The sequence below is a fragment of the Rousettus aegyptiacus genome, unplaced genomic scaffold (genome assembly GCF_014176215.1).
Source record: "Rousettus aegyptiacus isolate mRouAeg1 unplaced genomic scaffold, mRouAeg1.p scaffold_m13_p_17, whole genome shotgun sequence".
In the NCBI taxonomy this organism is placed as follows: domain Eukaryota; kingdom Metazoa; phylum Chordata; class Mammalia; order Chiroptera; family Pteropodidae; genus Rousettus; species Rousettus aegyptiacus.
Window position 1 is genome coordinate 31,956,977 of NW_023416292.1, and position 22,775 is coordinate 31,979,751.

Consider the following 22,775-nt stretch of genomic DNA (forward strand, 5'->3'; position numbering starts at 1 on the left):
ATACAGTTTGAGTTAGCATAGGTTTGGTGTCTAGCTCTGTTACTTATCTTGAAATAGATGTGAAAAAGGTTTTGACTGGAAATTTGGGCAGGATGATTTAAAAGTGATTATCTGACTCTTAAGTATGAAGATTAAGAAGGTTCAAGTCCATCATTTAGAAAGTAAATTTTCCCGAACTTTTGTAAGATGTTTAGTAAACATTAAACAGTGTGAGTTTGTTTCTTTTATTTTTACAATAGGACTTTGCAGAGTTTTTAGTGGGCATATGATCAGGAGTGACACGTACCAGAATTGTTTCCCAGATATGTTTTATAAGCTCAGTTTTCATTAATTATCTTTCTGAGATATAATTTACATTCAGTTCCATTTGAGGTCATAACATCTATAGTATAGCAGTTGAATTGAATACATTGAATGAAAATTTAAGTTTTTTGAGACTTTATCTTTTAGAGAACAGATCTTGCTTGACACTTGGATTGTGCTTTTAGCTTTAAAATTCTGGAGATATGAATGCGTAATTTAAAAAAAGTTAAGTTTCTCAGTCTCGGTCTGTTTCTATTTACAGAATACATTGTTAAGTAGTTTGGCTACCATCAATCAGGTTTTAGCAAGGATTAAATGTCAGTATTGTTAAGTCTTGTACTCAAAACTAGTTATAGAATAGTCATCTCTAATACATAAGTATGCATTATGTAAGTCATTGGTAGGTCCATAATAATTGTTTCAGTAAACATTTGAGTACCTGCCACATGCTGTATACTCTGAATATAATACCCTCACAGAATTGATATTTTAGAAATTTAGAAGGAAAAAAAAGGCTTTCTTTTATTCTTCAGAACTAAATCTTAAGTCCTTCCTGTGCCTAAACTCAACATAAAATTTTTGAAGTGGAGAGTGGCTTTAGTTGAATTTTTGAAGTATTTGAAATATCAATCTGTAGATTTTTTTTAATTTCTGGAAATTATTTTGTTATAAAACTCGAACCTTATTTGTAATTCTGATTTCTGGCACTTACTACCTATGTGCTTTGAACAAATTGTTTCACCTTTCTTAACCTCAGTTTCCTCATTTTGCAAAGAAAAGGATACTAGCACCTAGTTCACATAATTGAGAATTAAATAGAATGCATTGTGTGCATGTGTTTCCATTGAAATATAACTTTTGTAGTGCATGTTGGCCAAGTAGAATAGCATCTGGTTAATCTGAGACAATTGGTTGGAGGTTAATTTACTTTACTGAAAGCAATGAATTTGTATTAAAATGGAAAATTCCAATGTGGATACAGAGTTTGGTTCCTTGAGATAGAGAATTTCTAACGAATTTAACTTGATAATGTTTCCACACTTGAATGTTGTCGTCTTAAAAAAGCTTCATAGCCAGTGAAAATCATCTTTGGATTTCAGGGTGTAATTGCTGCCATGAGAGATGGTTTTGGTTTCATCAAGTGTGTGGATCGTGATGCTCGTATGTTCTTCCACTATAGTGAAGTTCTGGATGGGAACCAGCTCCATATTGCAGATGAAGTAGAGTTCACTGTGGTTCCTGTGAGTAGTTTTTGAGAAAAGTAAGGTGGATTTTCTTGATTCTTTTTTCTTTTTTTTTTTTTCAGTTTAAGTAACTTTTATTTATCCTTTGTAGGATATGCTCTCTGCTCAAAGAAATCATGCTATTAGGATTAAAAAGCTTCCCAAGGGCACGGTTTCATTCCATTCTCATTCAGATCATCGTTTTCTGGGCACTGTAGAAAAAGAAGCCACTTTTTCCAATCCTAAAACCACTAGCCCAAATAAAGGCAAAGAAAAAGTAAGTATTGCATGACAATGGTTTTTGTAGCTCGTTGTTCTCTTCTGCTTAAAGGCAACCACTGTTCACACAATAATGGAGTGTTATCTCTTTCAGAATTCCCTGTAATATTAACTAATCTAGAGCAAGGTTTTTTAGCCTCAGCGTTATGGAATTTGGGGACTGAATAACTCTGCAAGGACGGGGATGGGGTTCTGTGTGCTGTGTAGTGTTAGTATCCTCGGACTTAACCCACTAGAGGCCAGTGTCTCTTCTCCCCCGTGTGACGGCCCAAAGTTTCTCCAGATTCCACCAAATATCCCAAAATAACCCCATTATGAACCGCTTATCTAAAATGAGAGTGCTTTCTTTCATGCAGTTTAAAACTTCAAATTTGGGTAGACTCAGTTCACACATTTGAACTTCATTTATTGAAAAAGTCACTGAATAGGAAATAACAAAGATGTCTAAGGCGGCTTCTGCTCTCAAGTAAATAAATTGAGAGGTGTATAGAAACAAATGATTCATAAAGAATGTAAAATGTGGCTTTATTATAAAAGGTCATTTTGCTCCGATGAAATTCTAAACTGGCAGGATCTGGGATGGTTTCAGTTAGGCATTGACATTTAATAGGTGGAAATAAATGAGAGAAGGACGTTCCTCCCACAGTGGTGGAGGTACAGGTGAAAAATTCAGGGTTTCTTTAGAAAGCACTAAGTTCAATGGGCAGATAGGGACTTTTCCTTTTGTGGAAGTATGTAGTGGAAATAAAGATGAAAAATCAGAGTGCAGATAGATTGAGCAGGTGTTAATTGCTACTCTAAAGAATTTAGACCTTGTTCTGTACTCAAAAACAGATTTCTGTTGGACAGTGAGCGATATTAGGTGTGCCCTTCAGGAAGATAATGGCAATAGTATGAAACCTGGTCGGGGATGGAGAAAGACAAAAGATGGAAGAGGCTTGATAGGAAATTATTTAATAGTTTAAATAGTCCTTGAACTAGGAACAGAGATCATGAATTTAGACCTGAGAAGGTACACAAAGAGATCCTGGAAAGTAATGTAGTTTTAGAAATAACTAAGGAGCCAGAAGGAGCCAGGGGTAGCATCTTCCCTTGTATCTTGGGAAGTTACTTTATCTCTGAGCTTCAGTTTTTGAACTTTTAAATGGCCATGTCCTGTTTTGTTTTAAAAAAGCCCTAGCCTGTACTAGGAATATGACAAGTGGCAGATGGTGTTATTAAGAATAAAAAAAAAGTGAACAGGGTTTATTTTTTAATGGCTTTTAGCTCTTGGAATAGCTTGCTTTCCAAATGTCTCTGTCAAAACTGGCTTGGTCCAAGACAGCCTTTGTGTAAGACTTCTTGACTTTATTGTTATTTTCTTCTTAGGCCAACACCGTATCTTAAGTCCTTATGCTGTGCTTATTATAGTATATTATACTTAACTTTATGACTCTGTATACTCTGCTAGACTGGGTTCTATGAGAGCAGGGATTGTCTTACCTCATATACTTAGTGCATATAGATATAGTGTCAAATGTCGACTGGATATTGAGGTTAATGGGTAGAGAGAGTCGAGAACAAAAAATGAATGCTGAGATTGTGACATTCGGTTGACCGGCAAGAGTCGATGCCACTGGAATCAGACCTGCATTCACTGACATCATCACTCTTCACTTAACCAAAATCAAACCCTTAGTATCACTTCATATTGGCTGTCTAACCTTGGTCAAGTATAACATCTAAAACTTTTCCTAATTCGTAAAATGAGAGGTAAAAGTAATTGTGAAGATGGTTTTATCATAACAGTAAATTTGATAACACAGAGTACGCAGCAACATCTGGTACATTATGTGACAGCAGTCACCGGAATATGAATAGTAGAAGAGTAGGAATTAATTGGTTTTGAATACATAATAGTTGGTAATGAGTTCTGGAGCTTATTAGCAAAGGAGTCGGAGCTAGATTAGGAATGTGTGGGCATTAATTCCCATAGAAATGATGGCTGAAACCATAGAAACAGTATAATTTATATATTGCTGTACAATATCGTTGTTTATTGATTGATTCTCATGACATCTGAAATTTCTTAGACTTATGAAGAGCCAATTTCTGGTTTTAACAATAATTTAAATGTTAGTGTAAAAACATTGATATGTCATAACTTAATCACCTATTTGAATATCAAATGCTCTGAACTGTGCTAGATCCTGTACCAAATAAAATTCTCACACATTGGTAAATATACTGATTAACATAAATACAAACATCGTGAGTGCTGTGGGAGATTTAAAAGCTTCCTGAGCCACAGAATTTCTACCTAGTTGAAAGTAATGTCCAGTTTGATTTTTGATGGGTTTTGAGAAGTATAGAATGGGTGTGTTGAAAATTTTCAGTAAGGTATCTCTCTTTAACAGCAAGAATTAGGTTCTTAAGAGTAAATAACACAATTAAAGCAGATTGAGTCAGATCTGGCTTAAGGCAAGATCACCTTTTGTTCATATGAAAAATCTGATACTGTTAAAAAATCTGGAATAGAAAATTCCTACAGCTATGGTAATTTGTTGGTTCAAGGGTCTATAAAAACTATAGCTGCTTTTATAGTGCTTTTTTGTTTTTGATTCTTTTTATTGTATTCTGACTGTTCCTTTAGGAGGCTGAGGATGGTATTATTGTTTATGATGATTGTGGAGTGAAATTGACTATTGTTTTTCAAGCCAAGGATGTGGAAGGATCTACTTCTCCTCAAATAGGAGATAAGGCAAGATAATTTTGTTTATTTGAGGAGGTGGGGTTAAAAGTTGTCATCTTAATTTATCGGTCCTACAAAACGGTTTTTTGAAATTTGATCGTTTTGCTGAATTTTTTGTGCTTACAAGTTTAATATATGAACATCTTCCAGTTTAAAGGCAGCGTATTCACTTAGAACAAAGTCTAGCAGGCTCTTTGTTAAAAGCTTTATGAGGAGTCAGTATTTAAGCATTAGGTAAAATATGTCTAAATCAGTTAGCTTTGATAAAGTTAATATTAGCAAGAAAGTTCAAACCGTCACTGAAACATCATCACAGTAAAATCACACCAAAGATTTTACCTTGCCGTTCCATTTTTCTCAGACTTAGTATGTCTGGTTTTCTGATAGCCCTCTAGAGAAATTAAGAATCTGTAAGGAATATACACCAGAGGACAAAACTTGATTCTTTGTGAAAAGTGGAATGAGACATAGAAGTGCTAGTTTTTTGGTGAAAATCTATTCCACCAGTAATTTATAAGGGATATTGGGAATAGAGAAGCATGGTCTGGGGGAGTCGTAGATCAGAGTTGAGGAGCTTTGTGTGGAAGTGACATGGTATTAATGAGCTTCCTTATTTTTCACAGGTTGAATTTAGTATTAGTGACAAACAGAGGCCTGGACAGCAGATTGCAACTTGTGTGCGACTTTTAGGTCGTAATTCTAACTCCAAGAGGCTCTTGGGTTATGTGGCGACTCTGAAGGATAATTTTGGATTTATTGAAACAGCCAATCATGATAAGGAAATCTTTTTCCATTACAGGTGAGGAATGCCTTGTGGGAACTTGGAGCTTACTATTCATTCTTTGGTTTTTGACTCAAAAACATTTAGTGTTTGGGTGGTTGTGTGTCTTTTAATCTCAGATTTCATATTTGTAAAAAGTTAATCACCTACCTTTGTATCGAGAACATGTGGCCAAAAGATAAAGGCGTATATCTGCTTTGAACATTAGAGAGGGGCCTTTCTGCTTCATTGAAAATACTGCTTTATTTGTTGCTACCAAAGAGTTGCACACTTGCTTTGGTGTTATAGAGTAATGGTTAAGAGCATGGGCTCTGCCACTTACTACCTATGTAACTTTTATTGAAAGGTTTACCTTCTGATATCTTAGTTTCATTATCTTGGAGCTGAGGATAATAGTACCTCTTCATAGTGTGTTTCTGGGGATTAAATGAGTCAGTACATAAAATGTGCTTAAAACATAATCCAGCATAGGTAAGCACACTATGAATGTTGTTATGCAGGAAATTAGGCTACTGGCTACTGTTGTTGTCTGTGGTCATTGCTTATTCAAATGTCATTTATTTTCCCCTCAGTGAGTTCTCTGGTGATGTCGATAGTCTGGAACTGGGGGACATGGTCGAGTACAGCTTGTCCAAAGGCAAAGGCAACAAAGTCAGTGCAGAAAAAGTCAACAAAACGCACTCGGGTAATGAATTGTGACTTCTGCTTATTCAGCCTGTGCTTTGGGTGGGAAATGAGGGATATATCAATGGTTCTCCAACTGTGATCCCCAAATCCAGGAGTATCTCCTGACCACTTGTTAGAAATACAGGTTCTCTGACCCCACCTCAGGCTTCCCGAAACTCAGGATGGGCAGCCCGTTTTAATAAATCCTTCAGGTAATTCTGATGATGTACACTGAAGTTTGAGAACCACTGTTCTAGATATTTTAGGTTATTTAAGTTTATTTTTAACATCTCTCTTTAAAAAAAAAAAAAAACAAGACAGAAATCTCCATGGGGTTGCAGGGAAAGGGACATTAGAAGACCACTTTGAAGAAGAATGAGTCTAAATGTAAAAAATAAGGGGAACTTAAGAAAATCACTTTTATTTAGGATCTTCGACTTTTAAAGACCTGCTACTTGGTTTTGGTTTTCATAAACTCTCCAAATAACACTTTCTTGTGGTGAGACCTAGAGAAATGACAGCCAAGAATGTTCATTTCAATTCCATAAATATTCATTAAAGTAAGTTGGGGCAGTATATGTAAGTATTGGGTTGACATTTTGGAGACCAGGGAAGGCCTCACTGAAAAGGTAATATTTGGTTACCTGAAAAAGGTGCGAGAACAAGACATGTTTTAAATAGGAATACTTGTTAAATCCTTAAATGAATTTATTTTGATGGTAGTTTAGAAGCATTTCAAGAACAGCAGGCAACCAATCGATCTTCCGTTAGCATTTGTTCTGATGAATTTTGGGTTTTTTCCCCTGTGGTTTAGAGTTTAAATAAAATTTTCGAAGGTACACACACTTTTGTTTTGTAGTGAATGGCATTACTGAAGAAGCTGATCCTACCATCTACTCTGGTAAAGTCATTCGCCCCTTAAGGAGTGTTGATCCGACACAGACTGAGTACCAAGGAATGATTGAGATCGTGGAGGAAGGTAAGAGCATCCCTGTCAGATTGTTTGAAATGTCCCTTACCTTTATATGAGCACTCAAGATTTTAAAATATGGTGTTTGCTGTAGTTTTTTTCAGATTCCTTAAAAACTGAATTAAGGAAAAGTGGCTTTTCCTCCCTTTCCTTGGTTTTTATTTTTATATCCCTTAGGAATGAGATCAGCCTGGGCTTATGTTGTGAATAAATGACTACTGTATGAGCATATGACATTTGTGTGCAACTGATTCTTGAGTTAACATTGAAATAGACTGAGAATAAAATCTTACACTAAAAATATGCATAAAATGACATGCGATAATCATATTCACAATTGGCTGAATTTGGTACAACTTTATCATTTCCTTCTACTCACTGGTTATATGAGCACTAGTAACCATTTAATTCCATAAACATTTTTGCTGCCTGTAAAAGTTTACTATCTCTATTCCTTAATAGCTAGGGTTCCATGGGGATACTATTATTTGTCTCTAGTCCAAGGCTCCTTGTAATTTTTATTTTCTGCTCTTTTCTTCCTATCTTCAATAACTCTCTGAGTTTATAGTGCTACCCCTTACCCCCAACAGTTACCACCCAAAGGACCAATGTGTATAAAATAAGTTTTCAATAAAAATGGTGGTAGGGAACACTGGATGATTTATTATAGCAACTTATACTGTAATGGGGTTGATGAGAGAATTTGAAATTCCAACTAAAGATGGTAGTTTGGCTCACAATAAATCTTGTGTTATCTAGGAGTCAAAGAACATAAATGAGGAAGAGCAGGTCACTTGAGGGAAAGAAATGAACCTTTATAACATGATGTTCCTTTAATTCATGAGGTTCTTAGGAATTTCTGCTTTACATAGAACCAGTACGCCACCACACACACACCTCCAAATATGAATTGATTTTTATAGCAAATCAGTCTTTTAAACTAATGCCATGATGACACTGTACCCCTAAAAGGGCCAGGATGTATGGGCAGTTTACTTTAACTCATGAGATAATATGAAATCACCCTTCTTTCTCCTCTCTAACCTCCCACTTGTTACTTCCTTTGGCATTCCCACCCCCCAGCCTACTTACTCTTCAACACTGGCTATAGGGTAGAATTCAAAGCAAGGATTTAGTGGGAAAAGAAACTTTTCTGAAATCTCTGAGCCTAGAGTTTTCTGGGACTAGACAGGTCATACTTTCTCAGTTGGTCCTGAGAACAGCTCTTAATTTAGGAATACAGGTAACTTGATATTAGACCATGGGCTTTGGAGTCAGGCAGACCTAGATCTGAACACCAGCTCTTCCACTTCCCAGCTGTATCAATGTCAGAAGGTTCTCTAAAGATTAAGTATGAATCAATATAAGTATATAATAAAGGGTAGTTACTGTTAATACCACTACATCAGACCACCTATCTCTAATCCTTCATGATGTGATCTATTGGAAGTATCTCCTCAAAGTTTGTGATTGCTGTATGTTTGCAAAGAAAATCTTCACTGCATATTTTTACCCCTATAATCAAGAGAATAGTTAGAGGCATTTGCAATTATGAAACTTCTACTTTCACCTGAATTTTTTCTCCTTTTCTCTACTTTTGTTGATTCAGTGAATTCACCATCCAGGCGAACTGAAAAGGAGCTGAACTGTTGGGCCCAGTTTTTATCTATAGCTTGCCCTGACTTCCAACCAACTTTTTACTCTAGGGCAGAGCTGAGGATGGTGGCTTGTTCTTATAAAATAAGGTTTTTTGAAATAAAGCTACAACCACTCATTTACATATTGTCTTTGGTTGCTTTGTCACTATAACAGCCATGTCGAGTAGTACTGACAGAGACAAGATGACCACCAAGTCTAACATTTTCAGAAAAAATGTGCTGAGCTCATAATCAGAACAAAGGGGGATGGAATGGAATAGCAAAGAAATTTGTCTATTTTGTCTTTGCCTGGCTTATTATTTAATACCCAGTTGGGTATGGTCAGAAACATTTTTCGCTGTTTGTTGGCTCATAATGCGAACTTGGGAAGAAGATAATCCATTGGATCATATAGCAACCCATAGTGTTTAAAAAGCCCAAGTATTTAGGTAATGAGGTTGTGCACAGTAGTAGTATTTTTAATTTCATAAAGGTTTTAAAACTGTTCATTAACTAGTAAGGTGCTAATGAGCTACAGGTTCTCGTTTGTTTTCATTTTAATATTTAGCATTTAGGATTTCATTGAAGGTTTAAAGTAGAGGGTTTCAGGTAATAAAAATATTTTTAAGGGCAACTTATAAATTTATAAGGTTCATCAGCAAAAGACTGTTGTGAAGTATTAGCTTTTAGACTTTACCTTTTTCTCCTTACAGGGGATATGAAAGGTGAGGTCTATCCATTTGGCATAGTTGGAATGGCCAACAAAGGGGATTGCCTACAGAAAGGGGAGAGTGTCAAGTTCCAGTTGTGTGTCCTGGGCCAGAATGCACAGACTATGGCCTACAATATTACACCCCTGCGTAGGGCCACAGTGGAGTGTGTGAAAGATCAGGTAAGTGGTAGTATCTCTGGATCAGAATTTGGTCTTTTTTATGAGTCAGTAACTAAACTGTAACCAAAACTGAAATTTTTTCAGCCACAGCAGAACCATCAACATTCATTTGGTTTTTCTTTCACCCTTTTTTCAATATTTGAGGTAGTTGATAAAAATATAAAGAAAACCACATGAAAAGAAAAAAATGGTGATGTTAGCAAAAAAAAAAAAAAATGGTTGTGTTTAATAATGTTACATGATGGGGAAAATAACCGTGGAATGACATTTCCAGAGTAGAAAGACTCTAAGATTTTGTACACTTTAGCTCTGAGCTTTTTTGGTACACCGTATAGAGAAGCCATGTGTAGAAGGGTCGATAAAATATTAGCAAACAAAACTATTGCTGATACTGAGATTTCTGTGAGTCCTCAGGACTTTTTTAAATACTAGTACTATGAATAAACCAGATTTTATGGCTATTTCTTGTACTACCATAACCAGCTTAATTCCAGAAGGAATCAGACTAATACATACGTTCGTATAACAGCTCCCTAATGATTTTGCATAATTCAAAAACTTAGCTGATATGTGAAGGCACAAGGCAACTTTATTTGCTTTAGTCAGGCTATTATAGTCAGCGACCGTGATTTCAAGCTGTCTTCCCTGACAGGTTGTGCAGGCTCTCATTCTGTTACGTCCTAGCATAGGCAGCTGGACTGGAGCATTGGCATCAGCACCATGTTTTATAAACCCCTTCTAGCTACGACCACACATTGTGCTTCATTCGAAGTGAGGTGCTCTTCTCCCTGTGGTATGTTCTTTTTTTTAGTTACTGTTTTCTTTTAAAATTTTTCAGTTTGGCTTCATTAACTATGAAGTAGGAGATAGCAAGAAGCTCTTTTTCCATGTGAAAGAAGTTCAGGATGGCATTGAACTACAGGCCGGAGATGAGGTGGAATTCTCAGTGATTCTTAATCAGCGCACTGGCAAGTGCAGTGCTTGTAATGTTTGGCGAGTCTGGTGAGTTTGCTTAGTAATCTCCCTCGACACTCTCTTAATCTTTGCTTTATCACATTTCTTCACTTTCCATCTCTGCTTTTTTCTCTTCTGCCACTTTCTGGTTATTTCTTGATACTTCATATGCTTTTTTTACCTCTAGCCTTTATTGTCTAAATTTTTAGTCTCATACATCTGACCCAGTGAAATATTAATTGGGCACTTGCCGTATGATAGATCTTAAACAAAAAAGATGTATAGTTCTTATTCTTAAAGGATTCTTCTTATCTTAAGCCATTTTCTAGGTTATATGCTGCTTAAAAGTTTTAATTTTATAGTTCAGTTCTGACTTTTTGCCTTTTTTTTTTTTTTTAAATAACATCGTTGCCATTGGAGGAGCGGGGAGTCTCCAGAAATGTTTCTTCATATTAACATTTATAAAGTTTTTAACATCTGCTACCTTGTTTTGTGTCTGTGAAACTGGTGTTTCTGGTTGCAGACCAGTCTAGGGGTGACCCTCACCCAGATGTCTCTCCCAGCTGTATGCAGTAATATACCTTGAGTTGGGAATAAAAACATAAACTTGTCTGTCCTGTCTTGCTTGCTAGCTGGCTAGATGAGGTAAGAGTCCTTCTCATTAAAACTGAGTCATTTGGGTAGTTAGGTGGAAAACACTCTCCTCTGCAAGCACTTGCCTTCTTCCCACCAGTGTTGCTTCTAACCTCTTGACTTTGTTTCAGCGAGGGCCCCAAGGCTGTTGCAGCTCCACGACCTGATAGGTTGGTCAATCGCTTGAAGAACATAACCCTGGATGATGCCAGTGCTCCTCGCCTAATGGTTCTTCGTCAGCCAAGGGGACCAGATAACTCAATGGTATGAGAGCATACAGGGTTTCCGGGGTGGGGGGGGGTGTGGGACGGACGGACAGACCAACATACTGCTTGAGGTCCTATTTCAGCATATCTCGAGAGCCTAAGGAGCTTCAGTATTGCTTAGCACTAGTTAGGATTCGGTGCACATTGGTTCAGCCCCCAATTTTACCATTAGGAGCACATTTGTTGATTTTCCTGATTTACCTAACATAGCTAAGATAATAGATCAGGAGGGCTTAATATAGATTTCCTGTGGGAAAGAATTGGTCGTGGCGAAGATTATTAAAAGTAGTGCTTTTGGAATTGTAAATGTATTACGATTGTCATGCACTCCAGTCATTAACCGCAATTTTATTTTTCACAGGGATTTGGTGCAGAAAGAAAGATCCGTCAGGCTGGTGTCATTGACTAACCACATCCACAAAGCACATCATTAATCCATTATGATCAAGTTGGGGGGATTCTGGTGAAGGGTTCTGAATATCTCCCTCTTCATCCCTCCCAAAATCTGGAATACTTATTCTATTGAGCTATTACACCAGTTTTAACACCTTCCTCGTGTTATGTTTAAAAAAATAAATAAATTTAAGAAAACCATTTTAAAATTATGCACAGTTGCAGCCTGGAAAACTTAAGGTGGCGCCTTATAGTATCAATTTTAGGAGCTTTATTTGGTGCATTTAACGCAACTGGTAATTGCAAAATCCACTTCCCCTGTGTAAGTGAAAAGTATAGACTGTTATCTTGTTGGCCCTATGAAATTCTGCACTTGATATTCAGTATATACTCTACCTTCATTATTTTTGGCAAGATGTTCGGCCTTAGCACTCAGTTGCGTTCTTTCCTGTTCATTATGCTTTAATTCTGAGGACCATATGAGGGTAGAATATATTAAAAATTACAAAAATTTGTATAGGTGAACCATTTCCTTAAGTTGGTGGCCAAATGTTAAAATGTTATTTTTCATATCATTTATAATCTTGTCACAGTCCACTTAACAAAGTTTGGTTAGATTTCAATGAAAATTATCTTCCAGAGTAGTTTTTTTTTTCCTGGGATGGGAGGGGGGGTAAACTTTACTACAAATAGTATGTATGGTGCAGAATTTCATGCAAATGAGATGTGCCAGCAGTGTGATAATTTAAACGTATTTAAACAGAAACAACAAAAAAGGACAAATGCACAAACTCGCTGCTGCTTAGATCACTGCAGCTTCTAGGACCCAGTTTCTTTTACTGATTTCAAAACAAAACAAAAAAATAAAAAAGTTGTGCCTGAAATGAATCTTGTTTTTTTTATAAGTAGCCGCCTGGTTCCTGTGTCCTGTAAAAATACGGGCACTTGACCCTTGGTGTAGCTTCTGTTCGACTTTATATCACGGGATTGGATTGGTCTGATTTCTTGGCCCTCATCTTGAATTGGCCACATGCAGGACAGGGTCCCTGGCCAGTGGACCGTGAAGGTTTTGTCCACAAGATGACAAAAGGTCAGCTCAGGGGATGTGTGGGAGGGCACTTTTATCTTCCCCATTGTCATTTGAGTATTTGATCTCTGGGTAAAGAGGCCGTTTATCTTTGTAAACACAAAACATTTTTGCTTTCTCCAGTTTTCTGTTAATGGCGAAAGAATGGAAGCGAATAAAGTTTTACTGATTTTTGAGACACTAGCACCTAGCGCTTTCATTATTGCTAACGTCCTGTGTGGGGAGGGGCGGGTGTGGGTGCGGCCTCTCGCATGACTCCTGTCTCAGAGGCCCACGTGGCCGGGGCGGGGACTCTGGCGCCCGGGGCGCCGACTGATTACGTAGCGGGTGGGGCCGGAAGTGCCGCTCCCTGGTGGGGGCTGTTCATGGCGGTTCCGGGGTCTCCAACATTTTTCCCTGTTGTGGTTCTAAGTCCGTTGGCAGCGGAGGCACCGGAGCTTGAGGTAGGGCTCCGGCGTGAGCAGTGCTCGGCTTCGGAGCGTGCATGCCACTCGCTGTTGCCAGGAATCGAGCGGAATCTGCGAGCGAGAGACAAAGGCCCTGGGCGGGGGTCCTTCGTTTGGATCCCTAGAAGAGAGAGATTTGGAGACAAGCGGGGGAATATAAAAGGGGAACGGCCAGGAGGCAGCCCCCCCCAGACCCAAGAGGACTTGCAGGAGCAGGAACGGGGGTTTCCTTGACCTTAGGCTGAGGGCGGGGCCCAAGGACTGTTGAAAAATAGTGAGGGTGGGGGTAGCTGGGAGACTCTAATCCAGAATTCTGGGGCCCAGTCACCTGCAAGTGTTTTTGCATTTCCTAAATCGTTTTAAGAACCAGTCACGTGTGTGAAACATACATTTCAAACTCTGGTTTCACTTACTATTGATTATAAAAAAAACTTTGAAGTACTGTAGATGTCGCTCGCCAATTACCCCTAACTGCTTATTTCCCACAGGTTCTCGCTGGTGTGAAATGACTGAGTACAAACTGGTGGTGGTTGGAGCAGGTGGTGTTGGAAAAAGCGCGCTGACCATCCAGCTAATCCAGAACCACTTTGTAGATGAATATGATCCCACCATAGAGGTGAGGCCCAGTGGTGGTAGTCTGCCGAGCTTTCTTTCGTTTTACCTTCACCCGTACCCTTTAGTTATTCTTTAGATAAAGAAATAATCAGAAGAGAAAGTGGAAAGTTACTTTGGGTACTGCATTCAGTAGTACAATAAAGCTTTCCCTGTTTGTGGAGAAGAGTTTATTTTTAATTAGCTCCTGAAGATTTTCCGAAAACAGTGGTTTTTAACAATTCTGTAAACTTGTAAAATCTGTTGAACTTAGTTTCTTCATATAGGACAGCTCTATTAAAAAGAAACACAGGCCACAGATAGGGCAATGTCTGAATAATACCAGGATGGAGATAAAGGATTTGGAGATTTGGGTGTAGTGCTATTGTATTTTCTTACCTAATTGAAGCAGTTGAGATTGGGGTTGGACTAGAAAGAGATTTTGAGTCACTGTCTAGGATTTTGGTTTTGTTTGCAATTTAATTATGTGATACTGAGTAAATCACTTAATCGCTCTGATTCTCATTTTCCTCATCTACCTCACAGGGGTTTTGTGCAAAATCAAATAATATGTTTAAATTTTTGTGAATGGTAAAGCACTGCATGAATCTATTATTTGGGAGGGGGGAGTTCATGTTTTCGATTGGCTTCAATAAATGGCATCTAAGGTCCTTTGAATCAGCGATCCCCATCCATTTTGGCACCAGGGACTGACGCTTCTATAAAAATCTAGTGCCTGATGATCTGAGGTGGAGCTAAGGTGATGATGCTAGCACTGGGGAGCAGCAAATACAGATGAAGTTTTGCTAGCTCACCTGCCACTCATCTCCTGCTGTGCAGCCCACTTCCTAACGGGACATGGACCAGTACCTGTCTATAGCCCGGGGATTGGGGACCTCTGCTTTAAATCAAAGGTTTTATAAGTTTATTCAGTTTAGAAATGTCTAACTCTAGAGGTTATTTTATTTTAATCCACACCCTGGTCTTCTTACCACTCAGCTACTGAGTGTTTACTGCAAGTTAACTAATGTAGCCATTACTAAAAATTAGTCATTAGTCCTTGGAAAAAAAACTTTATTTTAGGCTTACTACTTTAATATTAATAGTTAGAACCTTTTAATGTTTTTCAGAGTCTAATTTATTGTGGAGTAATTTACATTCAGTAAAATACATAAATCTCGGATGTGGTTCCGTAGTGTAGCAGTTAGCATGTCTGCTTTACATGCAGAATGTCCTGGGTTCACACCCCAGTGGAGCCACGGTCCATCGTCTATGGCCATGCCACCCTGAACAAGCCTGATGTCTGATCTTGGAAACTAAGCAGGGTCGGGCCTGGTTAATACTTGGATGGGAGACCACCTAGGAAGACCAGGTGCTGTAGACGTAAATAATAATAATGAAAAACCCATAAATCTTATATCAACAACTCAGTGACTTTAAATTTGTATACACTCACGTAACCACCACTCAAATAAAAATATGTACAATTTTCAGTGCCCCAGAGAGTTCTAGCATGCCAATTGCAGTCAGTAAACTTCCTCAGTCTGCTAGGAAATACCCACTTCTCTGACTTCTAGTATAACAAATTAGTTTGGCTAAATTTGCGTTGATAATTTTTATTTTGCTCATCTCCTCAGAACAGCCATACACTTAACTATATTTCATGTTCTAAGGAGTTTTGGCGATGTGAATTCTATTTCAATTTGAAAGTATATCAAAGTCCCACAATGAAGTGAGTTACAAAGGAAACTGGGTCTCATTCTGTTTCTGGAGCCGGATATTAACTGAGTGTGATCAGCTTATTTTCTTTGACCTACATTCCCAGAACCTAAGTATTAAAATACAAGTAACATTTTTGCTTTTGAGCCAAATTGAAAGTTTTTTTTTATATGATCCATGCATGTCTGTTTTCCTGAAGAATAATTATTAGCTATCCTTGTTTGGAACCTTTAGGAATTTGATCGAAGAATATTTCCCAAAGGTACAGTCTGTTACAAGGAGAAAAATATTTTGGTATTATGACCTTGTCTGAAATAAAAAGTGCTTGTGTGTTTCTTCATAAACACAAGGACGCTAACTAGGGCCAGGTTATAATTGGCGGAGGTATGTTTAGAATTTTAAATATACAGTAAGTAAATGCACAGTAAACGAATATTTAGTTCATACTTTACTAAACTACACAGTGAACCTAATCTCTAATCTGAATTCGATAGAGCTGTCTTTTGAATTACCACATTTTTTTTCATCTTTTCCAGGAACAGTGTCCACATTTTCCTTTCTGCAGGCATGTAGGATTTGGGGCTTTTTTAAAAAAAGGAGACATTAAGTACTTTCCGTTTGCGATTCTATATTAATGGGTTGAGGGGCAAATCAGAGAGACAGAGGTGGACTTGGTTAGGAGCTAATTTATTCTTGGCAATAGCATTACATTTCCTGTGGTTTTTAATAAAAATGGAATCTCTCTCCCCATCACCCCCACCCTTCACACCCCCAGGATTCTTACCGAAAACAGGTGGTGATAGACGGTGAAACCTGTCTGTTGGACATCCTGGACACGGCTGGACAGGAGGAGTACAGTGCCATGAGAGACCAGTACATGAGGACAGGCGAAGGCTTCCTCTGCGTGTTTGCCATCAATAACAGCAAGTCATTTGCAGATATTAACCTCTACAGGTACTAGGGGTGTGGTTCTTTTTGACAGGATGATCTTTATGCATGTTCTGAAGCTTTGTTGGGGGGGTGGGGCGAGGGGAATAAGGATACCACACCAGGAAACGTAGAGCTTTTTTAATTGTGAAGAGTTGGTTTTAGGTTGCTTGACATGGAGAGTCTGGAGTTATTGCAGAAAGTTAATACTGTTTCCTTATCTATCACATGGAGGGTAATAGTCCCTACCAAGATTTGTTGTGAAAATTAAACAAGTTCGTAAATATGGAGATTGCCCAGAACAGTGCCTAGCACATGGTAAAGCCTGTGCAGGTGCTCTGCCCGCAGCCTCGCGTCCTGGCTCACGCTCCATCCATTTGAAGAATTCTGCACACTGGAACAGACGAGGCCAAAACCGAATTCGGTGTGTTTTTCCTCCTAAACCTGCTCTTCTTCCCATTTCCTCTTTGGAAATAATAGCAGTACTTAATAAAATGCCCAACATTTGGCAAATACTAGATCTTTGCTGAATTTCTAGAAGCCGTTTTTCTTCTTAGGCTGTCTTATGTTATCCCTTAACATAGGCCGCTGCCATCATCTCCCAGCTTGGTTCCGCAGCTAGCTGGTGTGATACATTGTTCAGGTACATGGCTTTGTATGGAATCCAAGGGTAGAGTCTTCTAAAGCAGTTCCGTGCGGTATGGTAGCCACAAGCTATATATAATTATTTCAGTTAATTAAAATTAAATAAAATTTAAAAATCAGACTTTTCAAGTGATCAGTAGCAGCATGTGACTAGTGGATGTAGCTGGACGTCGCAGATACAGAACATTTCCCTCGTGGCAAAAAGTTCTGTTGGACGGTGTTGGTCAAGAGAATCTAGAGCAAGTTTCCAAACTGCTCTGTGGTATGTCGTAACATGTCCCTGGGGGAGTGCTGCCAGCTGGGAGTTCCAGACCCTTTTGTGCCCATCTAAGAAGGGCAGTTCTGGTGTTTTCTATGTGATATCGTGGACTGCCAGCTATAATTCTGATTGAAGGAAACATTGGGACACCACCCGTCTAGAGAAGAGGCTAGGCTATGTTCCACTAAATACTGTCACTTTCAAGGGAGCCTCAAAAAGTTTAGTAGAGGCAGTGAGCTTTACTTTTTGTACTTCGGACCTTAATCTAGAGTGCAATTCAGAGTTGCCAATTAAATCCAGAGCCAAATTCTTGGGAAGAATGGAGGAGCCTAACAAGGGCACGTGTCAAGATCAACTAGCCGTTTATTTCCGCTAGAAGGCGAACGGGTACTTGGCTTCCCTGTGGCTGCTGAATCAAGTCTAAACCAGTCTCCTCATTATACACGGTCTTTTATAAGTAGTTGGGTGGGGAGGGGAGCGAAACTACTAGAAACTACTAGGCCAGATAAAATTTGCTAGATTCCTCTTTTCCCTAACTGTTTATTCCTTCCAAAAAGCTTATTCTTACAGCATGTTCACTTTTTTAGGGAACAGATTAAGCGAGTAAAGGACTCAGATGATGTACCTATGGTGCTAGTAGGAAACAAGTGTGATTTGCCGACAAGGACAGTTGACACAAAACAAGCCCACGAACTGGCCAAGAGTTATGGGATTCCATTCATTGAAACCTCAGCCAAGACCAGACAGGTACAATGCAGCTTTCAGCATCTGGCAAGGGTGTAAGGCAGATAATAAGTTTGATTGATTAGAGATATCCACATTCTTTGTTGTTACGGGTTTTTAATAGTGTTCTATTTTTTTTTTAATCAGTTTAAACCTAACATGAATTCGTTAATATTTTGGTGTAGCATTTTTACTCCCACATTAACATAACATGAATATTACTAGCATGAAGACCCTTGATTAAAGATATTTTTATAAGCATTTGTCCTTTGTCCATCAACACCAGTTTTGTACGTTCCACATTACCAGTTGTCCTTCGATTGAATGTTATTTTTGTAAAATGTGCCATTCGTATGTCAGTCTGTTAATGTGATTCAGTAAGAATCCTAATTTAATGTCATCTTTCTAATTTAGCAGCTAATTTAATAATCGGAATTTTAAATCTGTGTAAGAAAGTTCAAATGAGAGACAGCTTACAACTCGAATTGTGTCTGTGAAGCCGTCTTTATCATTTTTGTCCTTTTCTAGGGTGTGGAAGATGCTTTTTACACACTGGTAAGAGAAATACGTCAGTACCGAATGAAAAAACTTAACAGCAGTGATGATGGGACTCAAGGTTGCATGGGGTTGCCTTGTGTGGTGATGTAACAAGGTGAGCATGTGCTCTCTTGACATAATTATAAATCATACTCTTTAGTTTCAAACATTTTGGAGGAGTGTTGCTGTTATTTAAGAATCTCTACTTACAACTATAAAATATTTTCTTTATGGAACCCTTTATCTGAGAATATTGAGCTCTAAACAATTTTTAAAACATGTAATTATTTTATAGACATCATTCAGTTTTCAGTGATATTTGAATTTGGAAGACATTGTTTATGAACTGTATGTATGTCACGTTCTTGGCGCTGACCGGGAGTTTGAAGAATCCATCTAAAGTGCATGATAATGACGTGGCGTGTGTTCTCTTACAGATAACTGTTAAAGTTCAAGCACCAGAAAAGAGCCACTGTCAAGGTAGGACAAGTTTGGGGAGGAATGAGTTATCATTCATGTTGATTTCTTCACCTTGTTTTCGTCAGACTCTCGAGTGACATTCACACACAAATTCTGCCTTCGTTTCAGCTGCACTGACACCCGCCCTGATCCTGATTTCCTGGAGGACGCTCCCCAGTCTCACAGAGACGCGCCCGCTACTGCCCCAGCTCTCCGTAGATCAGCACAACATTCTCGGAATACAACTACCTCCTCACTTGTTTGTCTGACAGAGAAATGAACCTCGTTCCTCCCAAGTGCTTTTCCACCCTGGGTTCTCCCCAAACACACACACCTCTGCCACCCCAGGTTTTTCATCTGAAAAGCAATTCATGCTCTGAAACAGAGAACCAAACTCGACATGAAATTCTGTAGAAAACAACGTCTTGATCTCTAAAGTAGCAAGTGCTGGTGGTTTTGTTTTATTTTTATTTTTTTCCTTTTTACTGTTGAATTTGGAACTATGTTGGTTTTTGGAGAACTGTCATACATTACCATTCTGCTGAGAATATAGTTAATGTTGCTGTTTGGTTGGTTTGTAATGTTAGCAGCTCTATAAGTTGGCATCTGCTCTGTATCCGTAAATACAGAAGCGAATACAGACTTGAGTCTATCCCAGCCTTCTCGACTTTCATGCAATTAAATCTAACTTTCACAATGAAGTGCCTTTTTCCTAAAAGTGCTTCGTAGACTTCCTTTATAGCACTTCAGTGGAATATATGTCTCAAAAACCATTATACATGGAAATGAATGTCTGAGATATGTGTGCGCTGTGTCTACCTTTGAGGCAAAGATATACCAAGAGGTAGCAGATGCCATTTCTTACATGTGTGAAGTTGGCTTTCCATAGACTTGTTTTTAGGCTCTCGCATGAGAAAGATGAAACTGGAAACAATTATAAGTAATTTCTCTTAATTTTTGCCTATGCTTCACTTTTTTTGTGTAGGTTACTACCTACAAACTGTATGTAATTTGTTTCTTCCAATAAGGTAATCTAATGTTCAATGAACTTCCATTTGTATTTAAATTTGGGTCATATAAGAAAGCTCTACATTTGCAGGTGTTCAAAACTAAAAATTTGATGCCCTTTTATTTAATAGCTGTGATGAATGATTTTTCAAGCCTCAAACTTAATATATGAACAGCCCCATTTTCACTGTATATCATGGTATCTTAATGATGTATATAATTGCTCTCAATCCCCTCTCACCCAACCCTCCATTCCTTACCCCACAGCAACTACAGTTTGATTAATTATTTCAGTTGAGTAAAGCGTGGTGCTAATGGACAAGGGTCACCGTTTCAAAACTTTCACGAGCCAGTTAGTGTCACAGAGGGAGAAATTCTTCCACATTACACCGGTAACTCCAGCTGGTAGTTTCGCCAGGTGTATGCTGTTAGTCCTGCAGGAAAGAAGAGATCAGTTAGCACAAATCCTTTACCAGGAGTGCAAAAACTTGGTATCTTGAGGAGCATCAGCTTAGAGTCCTTATAAATAAAGTATCCAGACTTTTGTTGTTGTTGTTGTTACCACATGGGCACTCTAAAATTAGCCAATATTTTTTCTCATTATGTTTTTGAGAATGAGGGTACTTCAGCTCAAAATTTAAAAAATTTTTCTTTATCCATCATATTCTTTGAAGAGTTTAAAACAGGATGTTGATTAATTTAGTATGCATATGGACATAACATGATGAGCTTGTTCAGAACAAGAAGTAACCTTCAGATTGGAATTTCTGTTTGAGAAGGGAGTGCAAAATGTAATTACTTACTAGTTTTGAGGTTTTAGAGACTTGGCTTTTCCATTTGCAGATAAAACCCTGGTAATTCTAATGAAAAATAGGTTTAAATAACTTTTGGTTAAAGACTAGTTCCAAAATGGCTACTTTCTGTTCTGGTCTTCTAATATGTAAATACCTTACTGTGGTCCATCTTCTAATATGAATTTTCATCTATTATGCAAACTCCACATTGCCTCAAAATGAATTCAGAAGAGGGGAAGAAATCTACACTGTGCCCAGAGTATAACGAACCCTGAGCGTTAGTGTCAATTTTGAGATCTTCCAGTGCTGTCAACACCTGTAACCAGAAACTCTCTGCCACTTTGTTCCTGCTCTTTTAGAGCAGTGCTCTGTGATTTTTCTTGGGGCTGGATTGAGGCTTCTCACCTCAGTTATCATTGTTTTGTTTATGTGACTGACAGCGCGATTCTTTTTCTCATGTCTCCGTAGCCCTTGTATGGACGTACCTTACAGTTTTCTCAAGTATGTCAGAAGCACAGAAGTATCTAAATGGGGCCAAAATTCAGACTTGAAAATGTTTTCCTAGCTTAAGAAGTTACACGTAGGTGTGAATTTTGGCACAATAGAGTGACAAAGTTACAGTTGAATGCTGAATCACGTCAGTTAGTGTGGTTTTTAGAATATGTATGTAATTGCTAAAACAATTCTAGCTTACCTCAGAATCTGAAAGTCTCTTTCCCCTAGTTAAGTGCCTGGCCAGCTGTCATAAATCACACATTACTTTGTTTGTTTCTTAAAGGTCGCATGTTCAGGAGTATGAAAATAAGATGTTCTGTCCAAAGGCCGCTGTGCCTATAATCTGTCATGCGCTGCCTTTGCTCCAGCAGCTCCCTATAGATTGATACTTGGTGACATAATATTGTACTTATTACAGTGTTCACTTCAGGAATGTAATGGATGAAATTATTCTCAGTATTTTAGTGGGCCCCGTGTTTAGTCAGTTATCCTTTTAAACTGCTGTGAATTTTTTGTCTTGACTTGAAAGCGAGAATAGAGAAACACTTTAAAGAGATATTTTGGTTTTTTTCCCATTCCAGAATTTGTGAGCATAATCATATTTTGCTTTACATTTACAGTCACGAACTCTTAAGCTGGCAGCTACCACCAAGAACCAAAAAAAAAAAATGGTGCATTCTGCTTCTCGTAGTTCATCTCTACTAATAAATTACAAGAAGCAAGGATAATTAATTAGGGAAAATATTTTATTTGGGTAGTTTCTATAAACAAGGGACTATAATTCTTGTACATTACTTTTCATTTTTGCTGTTTCTTGTCCAGTGTGCCACAAAATTATTTTGAGGTATTTCCTATAAGAATTGTTTTTAAAGTGTTCTTCATATCAGAGTAGTTGTAGATATATTTCACAATATTACTGGTGATTTTTAAAAGCCTGAGTACTGACCTAAGAAGTGATGATATGAATTCTACTTTGGAGGGAAGGGATGATCTCAATGGATGTTGTATGACTTTTATATTTCTGTGCCATCAAATATAGGTAAAATGATCAGTTGTGCAATTCTGCTGCTTAACACAGGAACTCTTGGCCTCCTTGGCCCTAAATGAAAGGGCTGACATTCTAAGTTGCCTATTTTATTGTAAATTAATCCATTCTAATTTTTAAAAATTTGGTTGAACGTTTTTCTTGTTCAATGTTTAAAAAATAAAAACTGGAAGTTCTTTGCTTAGTTATAATTTGTTTCCAACTGAAGTGCCTTTATCGAAAGTTAATATTAATTTCAGATTTGGATGCGACATTTGGATATGTGTTCCTCGTTTTATCTCAATATAAAATACATCAAAGCCTGCTTTAAAT

General features: G+C 38.0%; 2 protein-coding genes and 1 pseudogene across 5 annotated transcripts in view; all 3 read left to right on the forward strand.

Moving 5' to 3' along the window:
- The window catches only part of CSDE1 (cold shock domain containing E1), a 34,586-nt gene extending 21,588 nt beyond the window's left edge, over positions 1-12,998 (forward strand). For all 4 annotated transcript variants that reach the window (XM_016124385.2, XM_016124386.2, XM_016124387.2 and 1 more), the window contains 10 exons: positions 1,404-1,544; positions 1,639-1,803; positions 4,438-4,545; positions 5,160-5,335; positions 5,890-6,002; positions 6,843-6,962; positions 9,304-9,482; positions 10,321-10,484; positions 11,201-11,333; positions 11,697-12,998. In XM_016124385.2, coding sequence (XP_015979871.1) covers positions 1,404-1,544; positions 1,639-1,803; positions 4,438-4,545; positions 5,160-5,335; positions 5,890-6,002; positions 6,843-6,962; positions 9,304-9,482; positions 10,321-10,484; positions 11,201-11,333; positions 11,697-11,744 — 1,347 coding nt within the window. In that variant the 3' untranslated portion in view covers positions 11,745-12,998. The remainder of the gene's footprint in view (positions 1-1,403; positions 1,545-1,638; positions 1,804-4,437; positions 4,546-5,159; positions 5,336-5,889; positions 6,003-6,842; positions 6,963-9,303; positions 9,483-10,320; positions 10,485-11,200; positions 11,334-11,696) is intronic.
- A 110-nt stretch (positions 12,999-13,108) lies between these two features.
- On the forward strand, positions 13,109-22,654 carry NRAS (NRAS proto-oncogene, GTPase). The gene is given in 8 exon segments (XM_016124389.2): positions 13,109-13,258; positions 13,750-13,877; positions 16,347-16,525; positions 17,990-18,149; positions 18,654-18,680; positions 19,100-19,142; positions 19,251-19,290; positions 19,292-22,654. Coding segments are annotated over 7 exon segments (609 nt in total). The 5' UTR covers positions 13,109-13,258; positions 13,750-13,766; the 3' UTR covers positions 19,341-22,654.
- LOC118613107 lies at positions 15,121-15,236 on the forward strand (annotated as a pseudogene).
- Positions 22,655-22,775: the final 121 nt, after the last annotated feature.